Source organism: Macaca nemestrina, chromosome 12 (assembly GCF_043159975.1).
Source record: "Macaca nemestrina isolate mMacNem1 chromosome 12, mMacNem.hap1, whole genome shotgun sequence".
Classification (NCBI taxonomy): domain Eukaryota; kingdom Metazoa; phylum Chordata; class Mammalia; order Primates; family Cercopithecidae; genus Macaca; species Macaca nemestrina.
In genome coordinates, this window is record NC_092136.1 from 111749319 (window position 1) to 111771756 (window position 22438).

Sequence of the window (22438 nt, forward strand, 5' to 3'; positions counted from 1 at the left end):
ATGGTGGTGTGCTGCACAGATCAACCAATCACCTAGATATTAAGCCCAGCATGCATCAGCTATTATCCTATGCTCTCTCCCGCTCTCCCTCCCTCCGTCCCCCTCCACAGGCCCCAGTATGTGTTGTTCCCCTCCGTGTGTCCATGTGTTCTCATCGTTCAGCTCCCATTCATAAGTGAAACGTGGTGTTTGGTTATCTGTTTCTGTCTTAGTTTGCTGAAGACAATGGCTTTCAGTTCCATCCATGTCCCTGCAAAGGACATTATCTTGTTCCTTTTTATGGCTGCATAGTATTCTATGGTGTATACCACACAATGCATTTTTAATTTTCAGATAAGAAACTGTGTGCTTAACATAGCTAACGAGGCACCTGGAGCAGGAGACTCTTGTAAAACAGCCAAAACAATGCCAAATAGTGCCCAACATGTAATAAAGTGAAAGAGCTAGTATTTCCAATACAAAAGACATGCTATTTCGCTGTCTGACAAGTTTACTACCTCAAAACATCTAGTAAAATACAAGTCTTTTATATATACGAATGGACTCACCAATTATAATAAAATTAGCTGACAATCATGAAGTACTTTTTTATTTAAAAAGTATTTTATTTATATCTATTATAGTATTCTTATTTGGTATCAAGAAAATCTCAAGCTAGCACCACAACAGGTCTAATTAAAGTGATTCTAGGATACCATAGTAAATGACACACTAATGTAACCCAATTTATTCTTGACAGATCTTTACTGTAAATCTGGACTATACAAGGAATTCCTACTCCTAAGATGGAAGAAGTATTCTCTCTGCAGGGCTCCTAAACCAAAAAGGAGTTAACACTCTAAAAGAATGGAAATCAGGCCGGACATGGTGGCTTATGCCTGTAATCCCAGCACTTTGGGAAGCTGAGGTAGGCGGATCATTTGAGGTCAGGAGTTCGAGACCAGCCTGGCCAACATGGTGAAATCCCCGTCTCTACTAAAAATACAAAAATTAGCCAGGCATGGTGGTGGGTGCCTGTATCCCATCTATTCAGGAGGGTAAGGCAGGCGAATAGCTTGAATCCGGGAGGCAGAGGTGGCAGTGAGCAGAGATCGTGCCACTGCACTCCAGGCTGGGTGACAGAGTGAGATTCTGTCTTAAAAAAAAAAAGAATGGAAATCAGACAAAAATTCTTTTTACCAAATTCAAAGATGAGGTAAAGGCACACAAATCCTGCCATCAAGGAACAACTCCCTGAAGTCTGGCTGACTGCAGCACTGTATCAGTCCTAGTCACGGTTGGTAAGGCAATTCTCTCTGTTTCAACAAAGTTTTTGCTACCCCAAGGAAAGTGCTCAGTTTCTATACACCCAAAATAGCAAAATCTGAACTGAAGCTATCCCAGGTTCATTAAAGTAGGCAGAAAGAAGTTCCAAGGACTCTTTCCCAGTAAAACGCTGACTGAAATGAACAGCAAATGCCAGTGTCCCAGGAAAGACTGGCCACTGCTCTACTGGATCTCAAAACCTACTGCAGGGGTTCCTGAATGACCCACTGTTAAACTAGCACTGTAAACTGAAATCAGAATTTATACCTTCTTTCCTACTTTCCCTACCAGTCTGATTATTCCTATATTTAAGAGTTTCATCCCTGGGCATGGTGGCTCATGCTTGTAATCCCAGCACTTTGGGAGGCCAAGACTGGTGGATTACCTGAGGTTAGGAGTTGGCAACCAGCCCGGCCAACATGGCGAAACCCGGTCTCTACTAAGAATACAAAAATTAGAAGGGTGTGGTGGCGGGCACCTATAATTCCAGATACTCAGGAGGCTGAGGCAGGAGAATTGCTTGAACCCAGGAGAAGAGGCTGCAGTGAGCAGAGATCACGTCACTGCATCCAGTCTGGGTGACAAGAGTGAAACTCCGTCTCAAAAATAAATAAATATATAAATAGAGAGAGAGAGATTCATCAATCCAGAGGGATACAAAAACATCTGTCACTTTCATAAGTCTCTCACAAAAGGGTTTTATAAATAAGGAGTGAGAATATCAGTAACCCATTATAAAGGTGGAGAAGTCAATTTTTCAAAATTAACATAAATTAACTCAATTTATTCACCCATACAGAGTAGATATCGTGTTTCTAATGGGCCCACTGTGAAACAATTTCTACTGTGCAATCTAGATCTAAGATCTTTTATTGTCTTGTGAAATAGAATAAAATTTTACAAGTAAACTAAAACAAGAGGCAACCACAAACATGCAAACTCTCCCTAGCTAAAGGGAGACATCTAGAGGCAAAAGCTTAACACTGGGGCCTTTTCTCACATCCCTGGGGGTCTTAGAGCCATAAAGGAGCTTTTTTAAAGTTCTTTCACTTAGTAATTATTCTCTAACTGTGCAGTTTGCGAATTCAATCCACTGAACAAAGCACTGCTTATCTTAACCTATTACTTGCCATCTAGAATAATATTCCCAAAATTCCAGGAGACTCAAGTAAATCTCATTCATATTCTTACTTTAAATCTCCTTATTCAATCTGTTGGCTCTATTGGCAAAATGGCACAGCAAATGATGGACATGGCTAGTGATAAGATTTAAATTGATAGGGGTACAGATAGACACAATCTTAACCTGCTTCATAGCAGAACCCCAAAGCAAGCACTTATACAGAATGTTCCAAGACCCTCAAAAGATTAAGGCCGAAGAAACTATAATTATTTTAATGAAAAAACTGCCTCTCTCATGAAATGTTTGCTGACCTTGCTGATTTGATCCAAAAGATCTCTAGCTCATCCCCCAATTACTGTAACTAACTCAAATTCCTTCAGGGGCCAAATGAAACTGGCTGGTGGAGTGAAAGGCATCAGGGAAGCAGTGGAGATGGGGTAAACTGAAGACTGCATCCCCAGACTAAAGGCATTCCATTTTTTCTCTTAACCCTAAGCTCATCAACTTCCCCACCCTCCCATGCTGACCCCAGACCAGCCCCATTCACTGTAACTTTGTCTACAGATTTTCCAAACTTTCTCCCCAAATGCTGGAATTGAAGTAAAGCAAATCTGGAAGAGAAAAAGTAACATCAAATGTGTGTATATATAGAAAATGTCTGGGCCAGGCATGGTGGCTCATGCCTGTAATCCCAGCACTATGGGAGGCCGAGGCAGGTGGATCACCTGAGGTCAGGGGTTCAAGACCAGCCTGGCCAACATGGAGAAACTCTGTCTCTACTAAAAATACAAAAAAATTAGCCAGACATGGTGGCGGGCTAATAGCTGTAACCCCATCTATTCAGGAGGCTGAGGCAGGAGAATTGCTTCAACCCAGGAGGTGGAGGTTGCAGTGAGCCAAGATCATGCCATGGCGCTCCAGCCTAGGCAACAAGAGTCTAACTCCATCTCAAAAAAACAGACAAACAAACAAACAAAAATGTCTGGGGTATACTCCCATGTGTTAGTAATAGTTATATGGATATGAGAGTATTATGCTTTTATTTTCTTCTCCTATCATACTGATTTTTTAATAAGAAGAGAAAAAAGTAACTTTTAATTAAAAATAAAAAAGCATCAAAAGCCATAGCATACCCAGAGTCCTCAAAATTCTGAAAGTGAAAATAACAAACAGGAAAAATAGAGAGCCAGTATTGGAATATCACATTAATCAAGGAGAAATATTTGAGTGGCTACGTGTCATCATTGTGCTATACTCAGATGTCATTTTTATATAGGAAAAGATAAAATCAGCAAAGAACTGCTATATGTAATGAAATGAGGCAACTGAATTAAAATGTTGAAGTTCAGGCAATTAAGCCATCTCCTAACACTTGCCCAAATTTCACAAAGCCTTACCATAAAGATCAGGTCCATGAGGAGTAAAGACATTATACAAAACAATGTTGAGTGGTGCAATCACCAACTTCCCATAATAGTAGCTGTCAATGACCACCACAGGCACCTAAAACAGAGCAGAAAATAGTTTTGCTCTGGAAACATTCTCAAAATGCTAATAGTATAAACCTGAGAATGAAAAACAGAATAAACTCCTAATGTTCCTTTCTTCACATCAAAGTTGCTTTCATTACAACTTTAGGACAAAACAAGTAAAAAAGAAAACTCACCAGAAAGAGTATGAGGGCCACCAGCGACCAATGAAAGAAACTCTTCCACCTGTGTTTCATGACCAGCAAATCAAAGGCGATGGGTAAACTATTTAACAGAGAAACAGACAGTGGGGAGTTAAATAAATACTGACAGAGACAGGTCAGATTCACGCCTACCTCAAGCTGAACTGAGCATAAAATGCCTCTGTCAGTTATAGTGAGGGAAGAAACCTGGTATGTGAGAGGATGTCCTCACAGGACCCATCAAAGTGCTCTGTATCCCATGGATGCACAAGAAATAGAATTACTGAGCTGCTGGAATTAATTCCATTTGATACACATTTATGGGTAATGGAAATTTAAAATATAAGTATATGTGCCCTACTGTCTTTTTTTTTTTTTTGAGATGGAGTCTCGCTCTGTTCCCAGGCTGGAGTGCAATGGCGTGATCTCGGCTCACTGCACGTTCCACTTCCCAGGTTCATGCCATTCTCCTGCCTCAGCCTCCCGAGTAGCTGGGACTACAGGTGCCCGCCACCAGCCCTGGCTAATTTTTTGTATTTTCAGTAGAGACAGGGTTTCACTGTGTTAGCCAGGATGGTCTCGATCTCCTGACCTCACAGTCCACGTGCCTCGGCCTCCCCAAGTGCTGGGATTACAGGCGTGAGCCACCGTACCCGGCCTATGTGCCCTACTTCTTACACCCACCCTGCCAAAGAAGTAAGTACTAACATCTCCCTTCCATGATTTACTAGGATTTTAGTAATAATGTTATTACAGACTTTTTTTTTTGAGACAGGGTCTCACTCTATTGCCCATGCTGGAGTGCAGTGGTGCAATCTCGGCTCACTACCACCTCCATCTCCTAGGTTCCAGCATTCTCCTGCCTCAGCCTCCCAAGTAGCTGGGACTTACAGGCATACGCCATCAGCCCCAGCTAACTTTTTTTTTTTTTTTTTTTGAGACAGAGTCTCACTCTGTCACCTAGGCTGGGTGTAGCGGCATGATCTTGGCTCACTGCAACCGCCGCCTCCTGGGTTCAAGCGATTCTGCTGCCTCAGCCTCCCAAGTAACTGGGACTATAGGCGCGCACCACCACACCCCACTAATTTTTTTGTATTTTTAGTAGAGACGGGGTTTCCCCACGTTGGCCAGGCTGGTCTCAAACTCCTGACCTCAGGAGATCTGCCTGTCTCACCCTCCCAAAGTGCTGGAATTACAGGCATGAGCCACCATGCCTGGCCCCATCTTTGATTTTATATGGCATCATCATCTCTATCATTGATTTAGCAATGTTGTGTGCTGTCATAGTACCTCTTCTGTGATTTGAACCTCCATGTTGTTACGTAAATTCTGCATTAACATTTTGTTTTTATTTTTTGTCACCCCAACTCCTTCCATTTCCATAGTACCTGTATTTCTCCTTTGATAAGTCATACTTTTAATTACTTGTCCAATATCTGTCTTTCCTACTAAACTGTTAAGTTCCAAAAGGGCAGGAAGCATGACTATCTAATTTCTAAAATATCAGTAGTATCTAGCACAAAGCATTCAATGAATGACAGTATACTGATTGCTAACTGACTGTGATCCTGAAATCACTTATCTTGGTAAAGGTGGACTCATCGAAATGTGGCACCCAAGAGCTATTTGAGGAACTCAGTGAAATTCAGTGTAGATGGAATAGAGAATGAAAGGAATGGAAGAACTGACAAAAAGAAGCTGCAGAAGTAAAAGGAAGACCGCAGGGCGTTGTGTGTTATCTTTGAGTCTGGATACCACAGGGCAGGGGTTGGCAAACCTTTTATTTAAAGGACCTGACAGTATATATTTTAGGCTTTGCAGGCCACGTATGTTCTCTGTTGCATAGTCTTCCTCCTCTGTGTATGTTTGTTGTTTTTTAAAAACCCTTTAAAAACGTAAACACTATTTAGTTGTTGGGCTGTACAAAAACAGGTCAGTCAGCCAACCCTCATGACATAAAGCAATGGAGAAGCTACCACAGAGTTTAAAACAGGGAGGTGATACAACCACATCTGCATTTGAGGAACATAACTCTAGTGAGTTTGGAGAACTGATTTACAGGGGTCAATACTAGAGACAAGGAGATCATTTAGGAGGCCGTGTAGTGATCCAGGAACAAGGAGGAGTGAAGATAAGTAATCAGATTCAAAAGATATTCAGGAGATACAATCAATTAACAGGGATGGGAAAGAGAGAAGAGCACAGACAATTTTTAGGTTTCTGGGTCAGTATTGAGGAGACAGCAGTACTATTTACTGGAATAGAAACACGAGCAAAGGAACAGCTATGGAGAGAAGATAATGAATTCAGCAGCTATCTACTAAGCAGCTGGGAATATATGAATGAAGCTCAAGAGAGATAACTGGACTAGACATTAAGCTATGGGAATCACCAAGATGGCTGAGAGAGAGTAGAATGTACAGAAGAGGGCCTAAGATCCAATCCTGAGGAAAATGAAAATCTGAGAATGTGCAAAATAGAATAGAAGAAAGGAATGGAGGTATGGAAACCAGCCTTTAAAAGGCAATTAAGAAAATTTAAAATGGCCTATTCTCTCAGTAACTTCCCTTATAAAAATTTACCCCATAGGTAAATTTCCGTAAGTGCACAAAGATATCTGTATAATAATGTTCACTGGGCCGGACACGGTGGCTCACACCTGTAATCCCAACACTTTGGGAGGCCAAGACAGGCGATCACGAGGTCAGGAGTTTGAGACCAGCCTGGCCAATATGGTAAAATCCCATCTCCACTAAAAACACAAAAATTAGCCGGGCGTGGTGGCATGCACCTGTAATCCCAGCTACTTGGGAGGCTGAGGCAGGAGAACTGCTTGAACCTGGGAGACAGAGGTTGCAGTGAGCCAAGATCGTGCCACTACACTCCAGCCTGGGTGACAGAGCAAGACTCCATCTCAAAAAAAAAAAAAAAAAAAAAAAATTGTTCACTGAGGCATTGGGTATAACAGTAAAAAATATGAAAACCAAATGTCTACCAATAAGGCAATAGTTAAGTAAACCACGGAATGTTATGCAACCAATATAAACAATGATATAAATCTATTAATATGTAGAATACCTATATATATACAGAATAATTCCATGTAAGAATGTAGATTGGTATGTATACAAATATTTATACACACAGGATAATTTTTCTGGAAAGATATATACCAAACTATTAGCAGTGACTATCTTTGAGGATTGAGCTAGCAGAGAAGAAAATTAGGAATTATTTTTACCTTAGACAATCTGGTACTTACTTTTATTTTTACAATAAAGATATAATCCTTCTAAAACAACCTTAACATCATATTAAAACATTTTCCTAAATTACCTGTGGTACAGGTAAGAAATTAAGGCAGCACACACTAGAACAGAAGTAGTGGGAACAAAGAGTATAGAAGGAGCTTGGTGGAAAAAAAGATGTTGGGGGCAAGAATGAAGACTGGCCCAGGTGCAGTGGCTCACGCCTGTAATCCCAGCACTTTGGGAGGCCAAAGCAGGTGGATCACCTGAGGTTGGGAGTTCAAGACCAGCCTGACCAACACGGAGAAACCCCGTCTCTACTAAAAATACAAAATTAGCCAGGCATGATGGCACATGCCTGTAGCCCCAGTTACTTTGGGGGCTGAGGCAGGAGAATCACTTGAAACCAGGAGGCGGAGGTTGTGGTGAGCCAAGATCATGCCATTGCACTCCAGCCTGGGCAACAAGAGTGAAACTTCATCTCAAATATAATAATAAATAAATAAAAATAAAGAAAGAAGGAAGACGGGAGAAAACTCAGATTTCAAACCTGAGTGAGTGAAAAAATTCACAGAACAGGGTGGTGCCGTGTGGAGAAAACATCAGCTGTAGAGTCAAAAAGGCCTGGATTCAAAAGCAAACATAATCTTAAAGGTAAATTATTCAAACTCTCAGAGTCTACTTTCTCATTTATAAAGCACTAATAATTGTATTTCTCCTGCAGAGTTGTTGTAAGGTTTCAAGATAAGGTTTACAAAGGGTTTCACTGTGCCTAACGCATAGCAGACGCTCAATGGTCATGACTCTTATTAGAATTAATCATAATAGAAAGTGCTAAGAGAAATATTCTTCCATTTCCCAGAATCTTTGAAAGCCCAATTGATTAACTTCAGATTCTACGCAGATAATATGGAGCTAATCCAACATCAAGGTTTACTATATGCCCAGAGATACATGGGAGAAGAACTGTTAGTTTCTTACCCAAGAGCTGCACTGAATGGCCAGCCTAAGATAGCCCCAGCTGCTACTCCCAGCACAGCAATGGAAGTCTTGTCCATATACCATCCAGTCATGGCTATCAACGTAGTGTACATACAGAAGCTACTAGGAAGGAATGCTGCAAAAGTAAAGAAGTGAAAAAAGGCAGGAGGACAAGAGCTCGAGATTAATTAGGTATCAATTAAAAACTGATTAAAAATTTACCTACAGTGTAAAATGTAGGTATATATTTTGGGAAATGCTATATTAGAAAGGATAGCAAAGTGATATTCCTTTAAAAAAAAAAAGAAGTTCAATGACTCTTATTTTCTCATTCCTGGTTTTTGTTTTTTTGTGTTTTTTTAAGACGGAGTCTTGCTCTAACACCAGGCTGGAGTGCAGTGGCCAATCTCGGCTCACTGCAACCTCCAATTCCCTGGTTCAAGCAATTCTCCTGCCTGAGCCTCCCGAGTAGCTGGGATTACAGGCACACACCACCACACCCAGCTAATTTTTGTATTTTTAGTAGAGACGGGGTTTCACCATGTTGGCCAGGCTGGTCTTGAACTCCTGACCTCGTGATCCGCCCACCTCGGCCACCCAAAGTACTGGGATTACAGGCATGAGCCACCGTGCCTGGCCTCTCCCTCCTGTTTTTTTAGGTACCAACCCAATTATACAATTCTAACCATGTAATTCCTCTCCCAACCTGAACCTCAAATCAAAAACTCACAAAATTCCATGCTCCCCAGGAACACCCCATGATAATATTTCCAGGAAGGGAATATGCTTTGAAAGACTTAGAGCCATTGTTGACAATTTCTTTATCTTCCGTTGGTCTTCTGAGACTGTCCTGGTCCTAAACTCTAGCCCAGGAAATTCTAGAAAGCCTCCTCAAGGGCCAGATATTGTATGGCAGCAATGCTTTGCACCCTCCATCTGCTGACACAGATAGTCTGACCTTTAGATAGCCCCCTAATTAGTTCCATCTACCTCAACCTTGTTGTTGTATACAGCAGAGGACAGACAGGGTCTCTGGAACAGAAACAATTGATTAAAGTGTTTCTAGTAACTCTGAACAAAAATGCATATCTTTCTCTTCCGCTGCAGAAAGTCTGATTCAGTAGGGAAGAAAAATCAGTATCAACTACAAAACAACCACAATTAATAGGAGTGAGGTTTTTTTAAACTCAGCAAAGGGTTCAGAGGCTCTGTATGAAAAGATGCTTTCAACTTATCTGTGTCTCAAATGAGATTACAAAACTAAAGATATTCTCAGGAATTTTCCACATATAAAGATCAATTGTAGGAGTAGCAGGCCAGGCACAGTGGCACATGTCTTTAATCTCAGTACTCCGGGAGGCCAAGGTAGGGGAACTGCTTGAGACTAAGAGTTCGAGACCAGCCTGGGCAACACAGTGAAACTCCATCTCTACAAAAAATTTTAAAACTAGCCAGGCATGGTGATGCATGCCTATAGTCCTAGCTACTTGGGAGGCTGTAGCGGAAAGACTGCTAGAGCCCAGGAATTCAAGGCTGCAGTGAGCTATGATTCTGCCACTGCACTCTAGCCTGCCTAGATGAAGAGCAAGACCTTGTCACTTGAAAGAAAAGATGCCGGCTGCAATGGCTCACACCTGTAATCCCAGCACTTTGGGAGGCTGAGGCGGGTGGATCACGAGGTCAGGAGTCTGAGACCAGCCTGACGAACATGGTGAAACCCCATCTCTATTAAAAATAAAAAAATTAGCTGGGCGCGGTGGCGCGCGCCTGTAATCCCAGCTACTCAGGAGCCTGAGGCAAAAGAATCGCTTGAACCTGGGAGGAGGGGGTTGCAGTGAACCGAGATGGCATCACTGCACTCCAGCCTGGGCAACAGAGCAAGACTCTGTCTCAAAAAAAAAAAAAAAAGAAAAGAAGTAGCAAAGCAACTTTAAAAACATGTGAGGTATACCCTTTACCAGTAAATGTCAAATAATAGTGATGCCATCCAAAGCTGTCAGTTCCAGCTGCAGTGTACAGGACAAAGGGAGCAGAGAAAACTGAGGTAGAGCACAGATGTATTTAGGACAGGCTCTCAAAGTCACTCTGGAGTACAGCCCTGACATCTCTGCAGAACATCAATTCTGATATATTCAATATGGGAAAAGTAAGTATGTAATTTCGTGCCAGATACTATGTTTCTGCATATACTCAGTGTATATACTAGATCTGGGAACACACAAGCAGAAACTAAAATTGAGACAATTATATCCAGTAACTTAATTTTTCTGGAGAACTGGGAATAGACTACCATTTGGCAGTGGGCCACCTTGATTCAGCTTATACAACACAAGTGTTCAATGGCAGCACAGTCTGAAAGCCAATGCTCTAGAGTGAGGTTTTTATTCTAAATTTCCAGAAGCTTATTACCAAAAGAAAGCCCAACAAAAGATGTACATAGAATACATCTCAAATAATGTATCATCAGTGGAAAACAGAACCATGAACAACAAGGTCTTTATGTACAAATAACTTCCTTAAACAAAATAAAAGAATTACTTTCTTTCCCCTAATGGCCAAGAAAGGAAGTGGGTGGTTGATGCAAGAATGGAATAAAAAACATCCTGGGGAGACTATCAGCTCTACCATTTATGAATTTTGACTTTTAGTAAATCATTTCATCTACATTTCAATGTCTTTACCTGCAAAAGTAAGAAAATATTTTTCTCACATGGTAGGACTGTTACAAAGTTCAATCAAGATAATGTAGATAACAGCACTCTGCAAATTATTGACATGTTCTACAAATATAACCTACATTTGGACAAGTGCTTCCTTTAAATGCAACTGTCAACTATTGGTGAATGTGCAATTCCCTTATCTCCCCTTTTACTTACCTGATGATGAGCAAAACATGCCAGTGCTGAGAACCAAGAAGGCTAGCATCATTCGACTCACGTGCAACCCAAACTTCTTGCACACAGCCCTAGGAAAAACACAAGATTACGCGGTGGCTCACGCCTGTAATCCCAGCACTTTGGGAGGCCGAGGCGGGCGGATCACAAGGTCAGGAGATCGAGACCACGGTGAAACCCCGTCTCTACTAAAAATACAAAAAATTAGCCGGGCGCGGTTGTGGGCGCCTGTAGTCCCAGCTACTCGGGAGGCTGAGGCAGGAGAATGGCGTGAACCCGGGAGGTGGAGCTTGCAGTGAGCCGAGATCGCGCCACTGCACTCCAGCCTGGGCGACAGAGCGAGACTCCGTCTCAAAAAAAAAAAAAAAAAAAAAAGATTATCAGCATGGAAAATATTAGGAATACACATCTCAAATCGAAGGAGAAAAACATGCACCACAGGTAACACTCAAGATCTAAAGTCAAACACAAAACTACCTTGACAGGTTTGTTAGCAATTCACTGTGCATAAGAAACCCAAACATTCTTGTTTCTGACACAGAAGAGAAGCTCTCTACCTAAAATAAAATGTATTCTTTACATGCTAAGATTGTATCTATCAAGTGGAAAATAGAATGATGTGGTGAAAAATAATAGACCTTAGATTCAGGTGGGCACACATTCAAATTCTGGCTCTGCCACTTACTAGCATTGGAAGCCTACTCTGGTTGAATAATCTCTCTGTCTGATTCCTCAAGCATAAAATAAGGATAGTAACACAAACTTTGTAAGGTTTCTGTGAGGACAATGCAAGGAAAAGTGCTTAGGAGAGTGTCTGGCACACAGTTGCTCAATAAACGGTAGTTGTCAGAAAAAAAAAGGCTAGGAGATAGATGAAAATGTGAGTAAGTGGTTATCTAAACCAGTGTTTCTCAAACTTAAGTAATTACATATCTTCTTCTACTTCTTTCTCGTAGGTGTGAACCCCGCAAATTAAACGTATTTAGGCATTACTACTGCTTTGCTTAGTCAATGTTTGTTCAGACACATCCGTGTGTTCATCATTTCCCAGCTCAGATTCGCTACTGCATTTCAGAGCTTCTTTCTGAAATAATTTTGCTTTTTCCTATGTATCTCTTTTAGAAGTTCTTTTAGTGAGAATCTGTTAATGATAAATTCTGTCTTTTTGGTTGGTTGGTTTCCTTTTCTTTCCTTTCTTCCCTCCCATCCCCCCACCCGCTCCACAGATAGGGTCATACTCTCTGTTGCTCAGGCTGGTGTGCAGTGGCATGGTCATAGCTCACTGTATCCCTGAACTCCAGTGTTCAAGGGAACCTCCTGCCTCAGCCTCTCGAATGGCTAGGAGTAACTGTGACTAAAGGCATGTGCCATCATATCCAGCTCATTTTTTGTAGAGATGAGGTCTTGCTATGTTGCCCAGGCTGATCTCAAATTCCTGGGCTCAAGCAATCCTCAATGATCCTCCTGCCTCAGTCTCCCAAAGCATTGGGATTACAAGCTTCTTCCTTTTTTTTTTTTTTTTTGTTTTCCTTTCTCTCTCTCATTTTTTTTAACTGAAAATCTGTATTTAGCTCTTGGTCTTAAAAGATGGCTTAACCTAATATACAATTTTAGGATGAGAGTTATTTTCTCTCAGCACTTTGAAGATATTCTTTTTTGGTCTTCTGGCTGTTAAAAAGTCTTCTGTCAGTATAACTACCTAACACTCCTTTGTAGGTATTCTATTAGTCCTCTGACAACTTTTAAAATCTTTTTGTCTCTACTGTTTTTACACAGTTTCACTACACTAATTTTCTTGTATCTAGCTTGGGATATGTTAGGTTTACTAAATCTATGGATTAGCATCTTTTTTTTTCCCATCATTTCTGGAAAATTCTCAGCTATTAATACCCCGAATATCGCCTCTCCCCATTCTGTCATCTCCTTCTACAATCTGATTAGATGTATATCAGTTCTTTCAACTCTGGCTTACACATTTCTTTTCTTTTTTTTTTTTTTTTTTTTTGAGAGAGAGTCTCTCTCTGTTGTCCAGGCTGGAGTGCAATGGCATGATCTTGGCTCACTGCAACTTTTATCTCTTGAGTTCAAGTGATTCTTGTGCCTCTACCACCCAAGTAGCTGGGGCTACAGGCATGCGCCACCACGCCTGGCTAATTTTTGTGTTTTTAGTAGAAATGAGGTTTTACCATGTTGGCCAGGCTGGTCTCAAACTCCTGCCTCAGCCTCCCAAAGTGCTGGGATTGCAGGCGTGAGCCACTGCACCCAGCTGTGGTTTACACATTTCTTAACCTCTTCTATATTACCTTTTTTTTTTGGTCTCTCTGTACTGCATTTTGAGTAATTTATTTAAATCAATCTTCCAATTTACTAGTTTACTCATCAGAATGTCTAATCTGCTGTTTATCTACTGAGTTTTAAGTATAAATATTATATATATATTATTGATATTATATAATATTACATTTTATATGATCTTGTAAGTTCTGATTTTTTTTTAATTTATTTGGTCATCTCGTTTCTTGTTCATGTTTTCGGTTCTTTTACTTGTTTGAAAATGTTAAATATACTTATTTATATTCCTATTTCTCAAGAAATGAAGTTTTTCAGGTCAACATTCTATTGTCACTCATAATGTTTTGATCCCTTCTGTGCTCTGATTTATTTTTATTATAATTTCTTGTTCATTAGAACTTTATCTCTGGTAATTTTCAGACACTTGGGTTAAAGGTCCATTTCTCTAGAGAAATTTTTGCCAGATGCCAGGGGCACTACCAACCCAGAACAATTTAAAATAAATTCTCGGCTGGGCCTGGTGTCTCACACCTGTAATCCCAGCACTTTGGGAGGCCGAGGCGGGCAGATCACGAGGTCAGGAGATCGAGACATGGTGAAATCCCATCTCTACTAAAGGTACAAAAAATTAGCCAGGCGTGGGGGTGTGCACCTGTAGCCCCAGTTACTCAGGAGGCTGAGACAGGAGAATGGCTTGAACCCGGGAGGCGGAGGTTGCAGTGAGCTGAGATCATGCCACTGCACTCCAGCCTGGGCGACAGTCTCAAAAATAAAATAAAAAATATATAATAGCGGCCGGGCGCGGTGGCTCAAGCCTGTAATCCCAGCACTTTGGGAGGCCGAGTCGGGCGGATCACGAGGTCAGGAGATCGAGAACATCCTGGCTAACACGGTGAAACCCCGTCTCTACTAAAAATACAAAAAACTAGCCAGGCGAGGTGGCGGGCGCCTGTAGTCCCAGCTACTCGGGAGGCTGAGGCAGGAGAATGGCATAAACCCGGGGGGCGGAGCTTGCAGTGAGCTGAGATCCGGCCACTGCACTCCAGCCTGGGCGACAGAGCGAGACTCCGTCTCAAAAAAAAAAAAAAAAAAAAAAAAAAAAAATATATATATATATATATATATATATATATATATAATAAAATAAATTCTCAGTTTAGGGCTTGAAAGACCATGTAGGTGATTTGAATTCAGGCCCAAACCCATATGAAGACCAATTTATGGTTACAATTCTCAAAGGCAGTACTAGCTTTACTTTTTTTCCCTCCACTCCACTCAGAGTCAAGGGTAAAGATTTTTTAAAATCTGACATTTTTAGCTGTGGGAAGACTTTTAATAATGATCACTAAGTCCAAATACCTTTAAATATATTACTAAAGCATTATTAAAATAAGACGTTTGTTAGTTAATCACGTAAAAAAGGTGGCTATTTTTATTACCGGGACACTTAAATGCTTAATAGTCCCAACTAATATTCAATCAACTGATAGATACTTGGTGAAAGACAATATATTGGGTGCAAATAAGAGCAGTGATATCCCACACTGGGAGTAGTTTATCAACTAAGTTGTAGGGCAGAGGCAAATCACGATCCTGTATCTTAGGACCGAAAGTAGAGTTCTACTAAATCCTATCAAGTAAAGACCAGTTAGATAGTTTTTAACAGAATTAAAATGAATGACGTAAGGTTATGGTATTTATGACCTCAGGAAAGAAAATGATAATTAGAAGTATAGTGTGCCTCTTCAACTGTTGGTTTCAAACAAGAAGTCACACTTCAGATTTAATATCAGGAGCTACAGGTGAGGGGTGCATCAAAATCTCAGAAATCACCACTAAAGAACTTATTCATATGACCAAAACCCACCTGTACCCCGAAAACTATTGAAATAAAAATAAAAATTAAAAAAAGAAAAAGAAGAGAAAAATAAATAAAAGCAAGAAGTTTTCAGACAGGCTCTGTTGACCCATGACCCACCAACCCACAAACTGGCCTGGCCCTCACGGACACCATGTCTGACTCCTCCAGCATCGCCGCTATGAAGAAAATGGTTCAACAGCCCCGGCTGGAGGCCAGGGTCAGCTGCATAAAAGTTTCGCAGGCAGCTGCAGACTTGAAACAATTCCGTCTGCAGAATGTTCAACACGACCTTCTGCTGACTGGAGTATCTTCAAGTACAAATCCCTTCAGACCCCAGAAAATCTGTTTTTTTGTAGTAAAATGAATCTTTCAAAAGTTTCCCAAACCACTTCTTAAGATCCAGTGGATATTCAAAAGAGAGCTAAATTTGAAGTCTGTACAAAAGCTTATCCCTGTAGCACATGTGCCATACTATACAAACTTCTACTTCCGTCAGTCTTTAATATCTACCTCTCTGAATTTTCATGAATTTCTATTTCACAAGGGTAATTGTTTTATCTACACTGGCAGCAGCATACAATAAAACTCAGTATGAAAAAAAAAGTTTTCTTTCTCAGAAAAAAAAAAAAAAATATATATATATATATATGATATATATATCAGGAGCTAGAAGGAAAGTGTATTCTATTTCTTTCTTTCTTTTTTTTTTTTTTTTTTTTTTGAGATGGAGTTTCACTCTTGTTGCCCAGGAGTGCAATGGCACAATCTCAGCTCACCACAACCTCCACCTCCCGAGTTCAAGTGATTCTCCTGCCTCAGCCTCCTGAGTAGCTGGGATTACAGGCATGCACCACCACACCCGGCTAATTTTGTATTTTTAGTAGAGATGGGGTTTCTCCATGTTGGTCAGGCTGGTCTTGAACTCCCAACCTCAGGTGATCCACCTGCCTCGGCCTCCCAAAGTGCGGGGATTACAGGTGTGAGCCACCACACCCGGCAAAGTGTTTTCTATTTCTAATCACTGCCTAGACTATCACAAGAGATAATCTATGCAATAATGGGTTTCCTCATAGCATTTTTAGAAGCAAAGTTTTTATACTCACTTGTAAAAGTAAAGTTCACAAATACAGCTCACGAAAGCCAGAAGACATCGCAAAAAGTAAAACACAAGAATCTGAAAGAAACCCAGAAAAAGAAAACAGAAGTCACAGATATGAGCTAGAAAAACTCGTAAACATGAACCACTCTCATTTATTGTCAATAACACTGTAAATTGGTATAATTCTTTTAAAAAGCAACATGGACTAAGAATTTTCATATCCCTTGACTCAGTATCAGAATACCTACTTCTATCACTCCAGCTGGTGGGGGTTGGGAGGTGGAGCTCCATTCACAAAAATGTTAATTGCAGTTTTAGTAAAAACTGCTTCAAAAACTACAAAATATTCAATTATAGGGAAATGATTAAATAAACTAGGCTACATCTAGCTCATGGACAATTATACAGATATTAAAATTTATGGTTACAAAGACAATGAAAACATTCTTGCAATATAATGCTCATTCATTCAACAAGCACTTCTTCAACAACCATAATACATCAGGTAGTGATTATGACAAAATATTAAGTGAAAATGTACAATACAATATTATTTATACATCAGTTATAGCTATGGACACTACATGCATATGGAAAGACTGGAAAGAAATGTAATAAAATGGTAAAAGTAGTTATAACAACCTGGTAGATTTAGGTGAGTATTTTTCCTCCTATCTTCCAAAGTTCTGTAATGTGGTTTTATTAATTTTATAATTGACAACAATCAATTTAAAAAATAAAAATAATAAAATATGGGTTATACCATATGGTTAAGAGCACTGAATTTCTCAAAACATAAACACTACTTAATATATATTATAACTGGCCGGGCGCGGTGGCTCACGTCTGTAATTTCAACACTTTGGGAGGCCGAGGCGGGCGGATCACCTGAGGTCAGGAGTTCGAGACCAGCCTGGCCAACCTGATGAAACCCCATCTCTACTAAAAATACAAAAAAATTAGCCACGCATGGTGGCGGGCATCTGTAACCCCAGCTACTCAGGGTTAATTAAAAAAAATTTATTAAAAGACACAGAAAACTTGGCTAAATGGATAAATGTATCATTTTAGGGACAGAGTGACTTAACACTGTAAAATTATTAATTCTGCTGAGTGCAGTGGCACTCGCCTGTAATCCCAACCCTTTGGGAGGCTGGGGCAAGCCGTGTGCTTGAGGCCAGGAATTGAAGACCAGCATGGACAATATAGTGAGGCTCCAAGTCTACAAAAAATTAAAAATTAGCTGGATATGGTGGCATGTACCTGTGGTCCTAGCCACTCAAGAGGCTGAAATGGAAGGATTCCTTGAGCCCACGAGTTTGAGGCTGCACCTCAAACTCAAAAAAAAAGTTATTACTGCACCACTGCACTCCAGCCTGGGAAGAAGAGCAAGGCCCCGTCTCAAAAAATAAAATAAAATAAAATAAAATAAAATAATTCATTCTCAAAATAATAGGTAAATTTAGTACAACTCTAATCAAAACCTAGCAGAATTTGGGTGAGTGGCAAACTGATTCTAAAATGATTTTTAAAATACAAATTTAAAAAAGGACAAAGTAAGAAATTCATTCACCAAATACTGACATACATTACAAACCCATAATAATAAAAGCAATATGGTAATAAACTGACCAATGACAGAGAATAGACAACAGAAAAAACCCATATACATATGGGAATGAAGTGAATGATAGAGGTGGTATTACAAATCAGAAGGAAAAAGGTGGGTTATTTGGTAGATGGTGCTAGAAAATCCAGTTCACCATATAGCAAAAAATAAATCTGGATCTTTCTACAATTTATAAAAATAAACTTCAAATGATTAAAGCCTTATATGTAAAAGATAAAATTAAAAGCTAATTGAATCCTAGCATTTTGGGAGGCCGAGGTGGGTGGATCACCTGAGTTCAGGAGTTTGAGACCAGACCAGCTGACATGGCAAAACCCCATCTCTACTAAAAATACACAAATTAGCTGGGCGTGGTGGCACATGCTTGTAGTCCCAGCTACTGGGGAGGCTGAGGCAGGAGAATCGCTTGAACCTGGGAGGCAGAGACTGAAGTGAGCCGAGATCGCAACACTGCACTCCAGTGGGTGACAGAGCGAGACTCCATCTCAAAAAAAAAAAACAAAAGCTAATTGAAGAAAATACAGAAGAATATCTCTATGACCTGTGGTGAAGGAGGATTTCTTTTACAAAGACCCAAAATCCACCAATCACAAGAGACAATGGATTGGTTTGATCATATTGAATTAAAGATTACTGTTCAACAAAGGACCACAGACAAAGCTAATAGAGGTAAGAGAAAATATATGCAATATCTAAAACCTATAGGGGGTTACTATTGAGAATGTCTACAAATTGGAAGAATAAAATAGAAAACCCAACAGAAAAATAGGCAAAGGATGTGAATGTGTAATTCACAGAAAGGAAGCTCTAAATGAGTAATAAATGTATGAAGAAATGCTCCTCTTCACTAATAATCACAGAAATTCAATTAAAATGAGAAGCATCTCACATACATGAGAAAGGCTCAGGAGAGGAAGATGGAGCCTGGAGTACTGCTGCAGAGAACATAAAGTTGTACAGCCATCTGGAGAGCAATCTGGCAGAACTCTGAGATTCAGTAAGCCCATGGGTCTATGTGTGGGATCTCACTCCTGAGTGTACACTTCAGAGAAATTCACAAACAAGTCCATGAAGAGACAATACAAAGGTGCTTTCAATTGGGGTAGCAAGAGACTGAGAAGGTAGTTATCACTAGAGGTGCCAATTGTTACCACACTATCTCTCAGAAACAACCATCCTTCTCTACTCAGCGTTATGATGCTGGGGCTAAGACTCTCTAAGCTACAATTCCCCTTTGCCAGGTGGCTGGGAAAAAGGAAATCGGAAGTCAGAACAAGAGAAGAAGAGAAATCTTGCTTTCCATTTCACTTGCTGTGCACATCAGTGATGTAACAGGATTAGAGAAGAGGAAGAATTCTGTGTTGAACATGTAAAATTTGAAGTGATAGTAGATATCCAAGTGGAAATGACAACCCTCTGCATAGCACATTGTTAGTTTTCTACTGAGCCCTTCACCCTTTATTATCTTTCCTTTGACAAGTTCAAAAAAAAAAAAAAAAACCCAGAAATGAGGCCAGGTGCAGTGGCTCTCGCCCATAATCCCAGCACTTTGGGAGGCCAAGGCAGGCGGATCACTTGAGATCAGGAGGTTGAGACCAAACTGGCCAAGATGGTGAAACCCTGTCTCTACTAAAAATACAAAAAAATTAGCCAGACATGGTGGCTCAAGCTTTTAATCCCAGTCACTCAGGAGGCTGAGGCAGGATAATCACTTGAATCTGGGAAATGGAGGTTGCTGTGACCTGAGATCGCACCACTGCACTCCAGCCTGGGCGACAGAGTGAGACTTCATTTCAAAAAAAAACAGAAATGAGATACTGGATATGGAAGGGAGGGATAGTATTTTTGTCACTTTCTGCAGGTGCTACCTTTCTGAACATTCTAAAATGCAAATGCAATCATACCTCTCTTTTGTCTGAAAACCTTTCAGTGGCTTCACACAACAGACTTGTGGGAAGAAGAACAACAGTCTGATACCTTAATAGATCCTACCAGGTCTTGTAGAAATCTGGTGTCTTCTTAATTCTCATCTCATCTAATCTATTCCACCATTCCCTCTTCCAAGTGTCAAACCTGTTTATACAAGAAAGCCACGCTGTCCTTCTTCCCAGCCTCAGGGCCATCAGTCTAGAAGACTATTCCCAACTTTCTCCCGCATCCCCACTCTTACCTTACCTAGACAACTCTACTTATCCTTTAGTTCTCTAGTTAGGGACTTCTGCTTCATGGAAAATGGACTTTTCCCCTATTCCTGGACACTCTATTTATAACAACCAAAAAAACCAACAGAAACTCTGGACAATCTATTTAAAACCAACCTAAGAAGACTCTGAAGGTGGAGAGAAGAAAGCAGGCTGGCTACAGACTTCAGGACATGAGAAACAACACAGTGGTAAATTCCATGGGTTTTCTTTTTGCTTGGTGTATTCTAGGCATGAAAAGCTGGCAACTGAAAATGCCAATGGGCAAAGAAGACAAAAACAACCCAACCAAGGTCTGCTGTGTAGCCAAAGGACCAAAGAAAAAGTAGCCTCGCATGACAAAAACTTTTAGACAGTAACTACTCCATTCAGGACAAATACCCTGGAGAAATACCCACTCCTACCCATGCATCAGAGGTCAGGTAGGAAGCCAGGACTTCCATCCCCACTGGTAGTAATGAGCCTCTCCTTCATCATGGTGTCAGTGGCAACCACTTTAGGAGCCTGGACTTCCATACCCAACTTCAATCTGTCAAGATGCTTGGACTCTACCTGTAAGGTGGTATCAGTGAAGGCCTAGTAGGGAGTGAGACCTTCTACTCTTGCCCACCAATAACAAAAAGGACCCCCTTCCTCAGATGTCAGTGGAGGCCTGGTAGGGAACCTCAAGTTCTACCTCCACTTGGCAGTAACAAGGTAGAAACGTCCCACTAATGTTCTTTTCCTGCTGGGTTAGTGGGAAGTAGTATCAAAAGAAGCCAGCTGAAACAGAAGGCTTAAATAAGATCCAAGGAGCACAAAACTGCAAAGAAAGCATGCTGAGCCCATGAATAATCCAGAAGCTCATCATGCAACACCTAAAATGTCCAGCTTTCAACTGAAAATGACCTGTCATACCAAGACCCAGGAAGATCTCAAACTGAATGAAAAAAGTCCATCGACAGATTCCAACACCAAGGTGACAGAGGTGTTAGAATTATCTGACAAAATTTAAAGCAGGCTTCGTAAAAATATTTCAGTGAACAATTAAGAATATGCCTGAAGCAAATGAAAAGGAGAAAGTCTCAGTAAAAAAAAATTAGAAGATAGAAAGAAAAACCGAATGGAAATTTTAAAACTGAAAAAATACATAGAACAAACTAAAAATGCAATAGATAGGGTCCACATTGGAAGAGGGGACAGAGGAAAGAATCAGTGAAGTGGAAGACAGAAGAACAGAAATTACTCAATGTGAACAACAGAGAGAAAATAAATTGAAAACAGAGTCTCAGAGACCTGGGGGACTAATAACAAAAGATCTGACATTCACATCATCAAAGTTCTATAAGAAAAGGAAAAAGGGCCGGGCGCGGTGGCTCACGCCTATAATCCCAGCGCTTTGGGAGGCCGAGGCGGGCGGATCACAAGGTCAGGAGATCGAGACCACGGTGAAACCCCGTCTCTACTAAAAATACAAAAAATTAGCCGGGCGCGGTTGTGGGCGCCTGTAGTCCCAGCTACTCGGGAGGCTGAGGCAGGAGAATGGCGTGAACCCGGGAGGCGGAGCTTGCAGTGAGCCGAGATCGCGCCACTGCACTCCAGCCTGGGCGACAGAGCGAGACTCCATCTCAAAAAAAAAAAAGAAAAGGAAAAAGAACAGGGCTGAAAAAGTATTCAAAACAATAAAAACTAAAACCTTTCCAAACTTGGCAAAAGGAATAAGCCTAAAGATTCAAGAAGCTGAATAAACTCCAAACAGGACAAACCCAAAGAAATCCACACCAAGACACATCATAGTCAAATTTCTGAAAACTAATCAGGTTAGGTCCCAGTTAACACCTAAATGTTTCTCAGCACTCTACTTAAATTAGACCCTCCTAATATGCTATTCCATTGTACATTGTACTTTTCCTCCATAAGACCCATCATATTTAGAATGATTTGTTCAACGTTCATCTTCTCCACTAAACCACAAGTTTCATTAAGTCAGGGGCTTGGTTATTGTTATAGCCATAGCCTTAATACAGTGTCTACCAAATAAAAGTTGTTCCATTAATGCTTGTTGAATGGTGAATAAATGATTCTTCTTCAAAAAAAGTTCCCTTTTAACTTCCAATCTATTTTGTCCTTTTCTCAAAACTATACCAGAGACT

The 22438-nt window shown here is 40.6% G+C and overlaps 1 protein-coding gene and 1 pseudogene across 9 annotated transcripts in view; one reads left to right on the top strand and one right to left on the bottom strand.

Annotated features, from left to right (window-relative positions):
* LOC105493752 (ALG9 alpha-1,2-mannosyltransferase) overlaps positions 1–22438 on the bottom strand; it is a 101376-nt gene that overhangs the window by 68995 nt on the left and 9943 nt on the right. For all 9 annotated transcript variants that reach the window (XR_011611238.1, XR_011611237.1, XR_011611239.1 and 6 more), the window contains 5 exons: positions 16480–16550; positions 11206–11294; positions 8330–8465; positions 4095–4182; positions 3826–3931 (listed from right to left, as the gene is read on the bottom strand). Coding sequence is in view for 6 of the 9 variants with exons in the window: in XM_071075943.1 (XP_070932044.1) it covers positions 3826–3931; positions 4095–4182; positions 8330–8465; positions 11206–11294; positions 16480–16550 (490 nt within the window). In the remaining 3 variants the exon portion in view is untranslated. The remainder of the gene's footprint in view (positions 1–3825; positions 3932–4094; positions 4183–8329; positions 8466–11205; positions 11295–16479; positions 16551–22438) is intronic.
* LOC112428842 (guanine nucleotide-binding protein G(I)/G(S)/G(O) subunit gamma-5 pseudogene) lies at positions 15528–15740 on the top strand (annotated as a pseudogene).